The sequence below is a fragment of the Otolemur garnettii genome, unplaced genomic scaffold (genome assembly GCF_000181295.1).
Source record: "Otolemur garnettii isolate 467f Iridium unplaced genomic scaffold, OtoGar3 scaffold00145, whole genome shotgun sequence".
NCBI classification, from domain to species: Eukaryota; Metazoa; Chordata; class Mammalia; order Primates; family Galagidae; genus Otolemur; species Otolemur garnettii.
The window spans coordinates 3,245,374-3,254,685 of record NW_003852540.1 but is presented as its reverse complement, the minus strand read 5'-3'; the positions used below and the strand labels follow the sequence as shown (position 1 = coordinate 3,254,685).

Here is a 9,312-nt window from a genome sequence, read left to right as displayed (position 1 = left end):
CCCGCCGCATCCGGCATACGGGTCTGGCACCCTATTCCTTGGAGCCATAGGTGCTGCCCAAAAGTACCAAACCTTTTGGGGAGTAGGTTAATTCTCTTCAGACTGACTTATGTTTGTTCAGCTTCCTACTGGAAATTTCACAGGCACTTTAGCAATATCTGAAACAAAATTAATCATACTTTGTTCGTGCCCTCACCATTGTCTCCTATTCAGCTTAGTTTTATTTTTTATTTTTTTAATTTTAAATTTTGGACTACATAAATGTAAGGGTTAGCATCAACTTACTTTTTTTTTTTTTTTTTTTTGAGACAGAGTCTCACTTTATTGCCCCCCTGGTAGAGTAATGTGGTGTCATAGCTCACAGCAACTTCAGACTCTTGCCTCAGCCTTCCAAGTAGTTGGGACTCCAAGCACCTGCCACAATGCGCAGCTATTTTTAGAGTTTGGTTCTTGCTCTAGTTCAGGCTGGTCTCGGACGCCTTAGCTATGGGAGCCAAGGTGGCCAGATTGCCTAAGTTAAGCCAAAGTGCTGGGATTGTAGGTGTGAGCCACTGTGCCCGGCTACATCAACTTACTTTTAAACCAGAAATGTCTGGAAGATATACTTGACTCCTCAATTGACCTTTTTCCTTTTCTGGTTGTCCCCATCTAGTTACCAATCTTGTAAGATTTACCTGGATAATAATATAAATCTATTTAATTCTCTTTACTTACTGCTGCTATCCTATTGTAGACCCTTGTCATCTGTCTCCTTTCCTGTCCATTCTTCATTCACTATATAAATGAGAGTGACTTTTCTTTTTTTTTTTTTTTGGAGACAGAGTCTCAAGCTGTCGCCCTCAGTAGGGTACTGTGGCATCACAGCTCACAACAACCTCCAGCTCTTGGGATTAAGGGATTCTCTTGCTTCAGCCTCCCAAGTAGCTGGGACTACAGGTGCCCACCATAGCACCTGGCTATTTTTTGGTTGTAGTTGTCGTTGTTGTTTGGCAGGCCTGGGCTGGATTAGAACCTGCCAGGTCTGGTATATGTGGCTGGCGCCCTAGCCACCGAGCTACAGGCCCCAAGCCAATTGTGAGTTTTCTAAAACACTTACCCAGTGGGTCCCTGTTGCTCCTCATATAAATTGTAAAGTCCTGAGCTTGTTTGGTGGTCCACCCTTCTCTACCTGGTCAGCCTCCTCCTAAGTCCTCATGCCTTATGTGGTAACACTTGTCACATTGTTCACATTGTTATAGTTGCCTTTTTCTTGGCTGACTTTTCAACAGGTTGCAACTTCTTGAATGCAAAGACCAAGCATTTTTTTCCCCATAAAACATGGTATTTCAGACAGTGCCTGACACATATTAAGTGTTCCGTATATGTTTGGTGAATGAATAATTTAATTTGTTCACTACACCAGTATACATTCAATGATTTGTTTATGTCTTGGTTTTATTGTCATTAGATAATTCTACTGTTTGAGTAATATCATATTCTTGTACGTGAATTTGCCTTTTTGGCTAGAGGTATTTGCTCCATAATTAAATTGAATCTTATAGTGTATATATTAATAATATAGTGTTTTTTCCTGATTAAATCTGGGTTTTGGATCATGCCTCTTTTTCACTTTATTATCTATGATTAATTATCTGTCAGTAGATTATCATTGTTCCAAATAATAGAAACTGCGGAAGGGGCCAACCTGCAACTCATGGCCCACATAAATTTAAGGGACACTATAAACTGGAATGATATTAAATTAATTTCTTAAGCACATTGGTTCAGCTAGCATAAGAATGCTAATTAGTTTGTATTTTACTTATTTGCTATTCTGGAATTATTGGCAGCTAACATTTAAACTTGAAGGTTGCTTCAGACATGCTGGCATTTTTCAGATTGGGTACAGTTTATGAAATCCTTGCCTATTTTACTACTTACACCTTTTTTGTAAGTTATACATTTTAATTTTAATTTAATTTTATTTTTTGAGACAGAGCCTCAAGCTGTCTCCCTGGGTAGAGTGCTGTGGCATCACAGCTCACAGCAACCTCCAACTCATGGGCTCAAGCGAGTCTCCTGCCTCCGCCTCCCAAGTAGCTGGGACTACAGGCGCCCACCACAATGCCCAGCTGTTTTTTGGTTGCAGCTGTCATTGTTGTTTGATGGGCCCAGGCTGGATTCGAACTCGCCAGCTCAGGTGTATATGGCTGGCGCCTTAGCCACTTGAGCCACAGGAGCTAAGCCTCAATTTTTATCTTTAAGGGAAAATTGTTACCTTCTTGAGAAGGTAACAAGGTAGAGAGTAGGTTAATTTACGTTAAATTTAAAAATAGTGCTGTTTTGGCTTATTAAATTATTAAAGGTAATTTAAAATACATAAAATAGGGAGGTGCCTATGGCTCAGTGAGTAGGATGCTGGCTCCATATACTGAGGGTGGCAGGTTCAACCCCGGCCCTGGCCAAACTGCAACAAAAAAATAGCCAGGTGTTGTGGCGGGCGCCTGTGGTCCCAGCTACTCGGGAGGCTGAGGCAAGAGAATCACCCAAGCCCAAGAGCTGGAGGTTGCTGTGAGCTGTGATGCAACGGCACTCTACCAAGGGCGACAAAGTAAAACTGTCTCTTAAAAAAAAAAGGAAAAATACATAAAACAGTATGCATTTTGACATTGATTTTTACTATAGATCGAAAACTCCCTGTAGTATTCATATTAACATCATAGTAAACCTGATCTTTGAAAATGTCTCCTCCAAACTAATAATTCAGGAATAATTTAAATTTTAAGTAAAAGAAATAATATTCTTTTTCTCTCTCTCTTTCTCCTTAGGTGGGATGAGCCTTACTTGTTGAATATCTCCTGGTAGCTGGTTGGCTTCACTTATAAGGAATCATTTTCCCCTGCGTGGAAGCCACTTAGTTGGTGTAATTATAAATCCAGAGATTGAAAAGCTTTTTGATTTCCCAAAAGGAGGGACGTACCACTATATCACATAAGCTTGACATTACAGCCAAAATGGTGCTGTCCCAGAGACAACGAGATGAACTGTAAGTTTCTCTGTTTTTGTGCTTTAAAAATATCCTCTTTCATAAGAGATAAAGTAGTAAATTAAAATACAGCTTGGGGAAGGGGAAGCTTTAATCATAGAATATATGATTATATCATAGAATATATAATATCATAAATTTCATATATTCTGTGATTAAAGCTATTTTTACCAGTATTCAAATATTGATTTAAACATTGTGGTCATATTTTAAAACTGAGTGTTATATACAGTATTATCTTTATTAGGAAGATAGGGCCTTCAGAGCTCTTATAATTTTTTTTGGTCTGGAATCTATACTTTAGAAAATAAAAGCCATTTTGTTGTTATTGCTAATGCCTTTCTATTTCCTTTTTGTATTTATGAGGTGGCTAGTATGATAGTTAATGCAGATGCTTTAATAAGAGGCATGAAATGATTTGATGACTGGTATTTTATAGTATCTTATAGCATTCCATTTATATACGCAAAGAACACAGGGAAGAGATTTTAGCTTCATATTCTAGATTGATTGATTGATTGATTGAGGCAGGGCCTCACTTTTTCACCCTGAGTAGATGGGTAGAGTGCCATGGTGTCATAGCTCATAGCAATTTCAAACTCCTGGGCTCAAGTAATCCTCTTGTTTCAGCCTCCCAAGTAGTTGGGACTACAGGCGCCTGCCAAAATGTCCGGCTAGTTTTTCTGTTTTTAGTAGGGACAGCGTCTTACTCTTGCTCAGGCTGGTCTCGAACTCTTCAACTCAAACAATCTACCTACCTCAGCTTCACAAAAATGCTAGGATTACACGTATGAGCCACTATGCCCAGCTTCATGTTCTAGATTTAAAAGAAAATTTCCTATGGCATTTAAAAAACATTTTATTTGGAAATAATTTCAGATCTATTAATAAGTTGCAAGATTAAAGATTAATGTGATGAATGTTTTACCATATTCACCTGTTGATAACTTTTTTTTTATTTGCTTTATCATCTGTCCTCTATAAGGATGTGTGTGTATAATATACAGTATTTTTTTCCTAAACCATTTGAGAGTCAGTTGCATATATCAGAGAAAGACTTACCCCCCAGATACAGTGTTAATTTCCTAGGAACAAGATATTCTGTAAAACTGCAGTATATTTAGCAGTTTCATTAGATTTAACATTGACACATGGTTTTATCTACTTTCCATATTCTATTTTGTCAGTTGACCCTGTAATGTCCTATAATTCATAGGTTCCCCCCCCGCCCCCAATTTGTTTTGAGACAGAGTCTCTCTTTGTGTCCTGGATATAATGCTGTGATGTCCTAGCTCATAGCAACCCCAAACTCTTGGGCTCAAGAGATCCTGTTACCTCAGTCTCCCAAGTAGCTGGGGCTATAGGCACTTGCCACAATGCCCAGCTACTTTTCCTTTTAGTAGAGATGGCATCTTGCTTTTGCTCAGGCTGGTTTGGAATTCCCAGGGTCAAGCAATCCAACCACCTTAGCCTCCCAGAGTGGTAGTATTATAGTGTGAGCCACTGTACCTGGCCTATATAATTTATAGCTTTTTTTTTTTTTTTTTAGAGACAAAGTCTCATTTTGTCACCCTCAGTAGAGTGCCATGGTGTCATAACTCACAGCATCCTCCAGCTCTTGGGCTTAGGTGATTCTCTTGCCTCAGCCTCTCGAGTAGCTGGGATTACAGGTGCCCACCACAAGGCCTGTTTATTTTTTTTATTGCAGTTTGGCTGGGGCTGGGTTCCAATCTGCCACCCTTTGTAGATGGGGCCGGTGCCCTACTCACTGAGCCACAGGCCCTATAGCATTGTTTACTTCTCTGGTATACTATCATTTCAGATCAGATATTGTATTTAGTTCTCATGATTCTTACGATTAGTCACACTTAATCTGAGACATTTCAATGATATTTTTGAAGAATGGACTTTTTTTAATATTTCTCATTTTTGATGTATCTAATGTTTCTTTATTAGATTCAGGTTATTGTCTATAATACTATATTCTTGTCCACAATACTACATAAATAACTTTGTATTATTCTTAGAGTATCACATCTAGAGACGCATCTGCCCCTCAGCAATGATATTAATTTTTATCCCTTAGTCAAGATGCCTGATTTTTCCAATGAATAATTACTGTGATTTCCGTTACAATAAGTGGGGAGATACTTTTTAAAACCTTGCATTCTGTTTTCCATCAATATTTCCCCTTAGATTTGACATCTATTGGTGATTCTTGCCTGAGCCATTCTTTACTACAGTGGTTGCAAAGTGATGAGTTTCCAACACTACCACTCACTGCATTTACCAGTCAGCACTCATCATTTTACTATAAGCAGGAGACCTTCTCCCCCACCGCCCCCTGCCTTTTTTATTTATCTTTTAATTATTGTTATAAATTCCTAAGTTCTCATATTTTCTTTCTTTCTTTCTTTTTTTTTTTTTTGAGACAGAGCCTCAAGCTGCTCCCCTGGGTAGAGTGCTGTGGCATCACAGCTCACAGCAACCTCCAACTCCTGGGCTCAAGCGAATCTCCTGCCTCAGCCTCCCAAGTAGCTGGGACCATAGGCGCCTGCCACAAGGCTTGGCTATTTATTTATTTATTTATTTTATTATTATTTTTTTTGGTTGTAGCCATGATTGTTGTTTGGTAGCCCGGGCTGGATTCGAACCCACCACCTTTAGTGTATGTGGCTGGCACCTTAGCCACTTGAGCCACAGGCGCCGAGCCAAGTTCTCATATTTTCAACAGTTGGTCATTTATTACCATTCTTACTATTTTGGTGCCTGAATTGCCCTAGATTTGACTCGTAGGAGTCCCTTCAGTTGTTTTTTTGTATGCATCTATCGTACTTCCTTTTTAGCAATAAAATGTTACAGGCTTATTATGTACCCATCTTGCTTTATCCCTAGAATCAGCGATTTTCCAACAAGCTTTGTTTCCTTTTAGTGGGAGATGGCATTAGAGACCATAATATGGGTACTAGATGAACACATTATTGCTGGGATGTCTTTGTTTCTGGGCTAGAAAATACATGTATGTATAAACATGTACATAGATACCCTGGTATAGATATATACTGGATTTTCTCAATCTTGGTGCTATTGACATTTTGGGTTTTTTTGTTGTTGTTGTTTGTTTGTTTTGTTTTGTTTTTGGAGAGAGTTTCATGTTGTCACTCTCAGTACAGTGCTCAGTGCTGTGGTGTCGTAGCTCACAGCATCCTCAAACTCTTGGGATCAAGTAATCCTCTTGGCTTAGCCTCCCAAGTATTTGGGACTACAGGTGATCACCACAAAATTTTTATTTTTAATTTTTTGGCCAGGGCTGAGTTTGAACCCGCCACCTCCAGGAGCTGGCACCCTACCCTTTTGAGCCACAGGCGCTGCCCTGCTATTGACATTTTGGATTTGAATTAATTCTTTGTTGTGGGGGCTGCCCAGTACACTTTGGTTTTTAGCAACATACCTGATGTCTACCCACTGGATATCACAACAGTGTCTCCTGACATTGCTAACATCTCCAGTTTTAAAACCACTGATATGTACATACATGTACACGTACTTATTTCAGAAAGAAAGCATTAGGTACAGTGATAAATTTTTTTTCATTTGAGGCAAAGTCTCACTCTGTCACCCCAGCTAGAGTAGCATCATCTTAGTTCACTGCAACCTTAAACTCTTTGGGCTCAAGTGATCCTCCTGCCTTAGTCTCCTGAGTAGCTGGCACTGCAGGCATATACCACTACACCAGGCTCCATTTTTTGTTTTTTCTAAACATGGGATCTTGCTCTTGCTCCAAAGTGGATTGCAGGCATGAGCCACCATGATTGGCCTACAGGGATACTTTTTTTTTGAAAGGCCACTTTATTGATGGAAATAAAACTGAACGGAGTTCCCTCACTGCCCTCCCCTCACTTGTATCAGCGGCTTCACTGGGCATCTGAGACTGGTGTGGCCTGTCGCCAGAACAGGCGGGCTGCTCAGCCAGCTTGGCACTGCCCCTCCAAGTCAGGTGGCCACATAAAAACGCACCACAGGCTCAGCACCTGTGGCTCAAGCAGCTAAGGCGTTAGCCACATACACCTGAGCTGGTGGGTTTGAATCCAGCCCGGGCCCACCAAACAACAATGACGGCTGCAACCAAAAAATAGCCGAGCATTGTGGTGGACGCCTGTAGTCCCAGCTACTTGGAAGGCTGAGGCAGGAGACTCGCTTGAGCCCAGGAGTTGGAGATTGCTGCGAGCTGTGATGCCACACAGCACTCTACCCAGTGGGACAGCTTGAGGCTCTGTCTTAAAAAAAAAAACACACCACAGCTCATAAAGATTTGTGGATGCACCTCTGAATCCCCCCAAAGGTTTCTGTGCATTTTTTTTTAATACTGTACAGAATATGTTATGTAGGAAGGTTAGCTATACTGTGATATGTTCAGGACATCTTTTTAGGATTATCATCTCCCAAATACTACTTCTTAATCCAGTAAGACTTCTACAAGGAGAGCTATACAAACAAACAAAAAAAGCCTAAATGATTTTAAGAAGAGCAGCAACTCAGCACTACTTTAATTCATTTCAGTGATACTTTTAATTCTAGTCTTTCCCCACAAAGGTTCTTGTCTTCTCCCATACCATATTTATACTCTTTCCTTCTATAGTGATAGTTTGACTACCAACAATATCAATACGTTGACTCATTTGCTTGATTCTGCAATACAAATTTACCATCGCAAGTCCCAAAATCCAAAATCTGAAATTCTGTTAGTGCAGACTTGCTCATTACAAGTGGAAAATTCCATACCTGACCTCATGTGACAGGTTGCATAAATTATTTAAACTATTATATAAAATTACGCACCAGTTCTGTGTATTAGGTATGTATGAAACAAATGAGTTTTATGTTTAGGTAAAGATACCTTATTACATATATACAGATATTCCAGAATCTCCCCCAACATCCCAAACACTAAATCTGAGACACTTTTGGTCCCATTTTGGCTAAGGGATACTCAAGCTGTACTATTAAAATTGTTTTAGAATTGTTTCCCTAGATGTCAGCAATCTTTATGATGAAAACTACAAAACATTCATGAAGGAAATTGAAGAGGATGCACAAAAAAATGGAAGGATAATCCATGTTCATGGATTAGAAGACTCAGTATTATTAAAATGTCCTGACTATACAAAGCAATCTACATATTCAGTGCAATCCCCATCAAAATACCAGTGGCATTCTTCATAGAAATAGAAATAATTCTAAAATTTATGTAAAACTGCAAAAGACATAGAATAACCAAAACCAATCTAAGAAAAAAGAATAAAACTGGAGGAATCACATTACCTGATTTCAAATTATATCATCTAGTTGTAGTAACCAAAACAGCATGGTACTGGCATAAAAACAGACAGTCTCTTTAATAAGTGGTTCTGGAAAAACTGAATATCCATATGTAGAAGAATAAATTAGATTCTTATTTCTCACCATATACAAATTCAAAATGGATTAAAGATTTAAATATAAGACTTGAAACTATGAAACAACTAAAAGAAAACATTAGGGAATCAACTTCATGACATTGGTCTGGGTAAGAACTTCTTGAGTAATACCCCCAAAGTATAGGCAACCAAAGCAAAATTGGACAAATGGGATCATGTCAAGTTGAAAAGCTTCTGCAAAAGAACAACAAAGTGAAGAGACAACCTATAGAATGGGAGAAAATATTTACAAACTATCCATTTGACAAGGGATTTTTTCCTAACAACTCAATAGGAAAAAATAATAATTTGGTTTAAAAATGGGCAAAAGAAGCTGAATAGATATTTTTAAAAAGAAAACTTATGGCTGAACACAGTGGCTCACACCTGTAATCCCAGCACTCTGGGAGGCTGAGATGGGTGGATCACTTGAGCTCAGGAGTTCGAGACTAGCTTGAGCCAGAGTGAGATCCTGTCTCTACTAAAAATAGAAAAACTAGCCAGGCGTTGTGTCTGGTACCTGTAGTCCTAGCTTCTCAGGAGGGTGAAGCAAGAGGATTGCTGAAGCCCAAGAGTTTGAGGTTGATGTGAGGTATGACACCAAGGCACTCTACCCAGGGCAACAGAGTGCGATTCTGTCTCAGGGGAAAAAAAGAGAGAAAACTTACAAATGTCTAACAGATGTATAAAAACTTCTGAACATCGGGCAGCGCCTGTGGGTCAGTGGGCAGGTTGCTGGCTCCATATACCAAAGGTGGCGGGTTCAAACCCAGTGCTGGCCAAACTGCAACAAAAAAATAGCTGGGTGTTGTGGCAGGCGCCTGTAGTCCC

At 39.5% G+C, this 9,312-nt stretch overlaps 1 protein-coding gene across 1 annotated transcript in view; it reads left to right on the top strand.

Annotated features, from left to right (window-relative positions):
* PAFAH1B1 (platelet activating factor acetylhydrolase 1b regulatory subunit 1) overlaps positions 1–9,312 on the top strand; it is a 94,321-nt gene that overhangs the window by 37,003 nt on the left and 48,006 nt on the right. The window contains exon 2 of the mRNA XM_003799075.2: positions 2,808–3,025. Coding sequence (XP_003799123.1) covers positions 2,994–3,025 — 32 coding nt within the window. The 5' untranslated portion in view covers positions 2,808–2,993. The remainder of the gene's footprint in view (positions 1–2,807; positions 3,026–9,312) is intronic.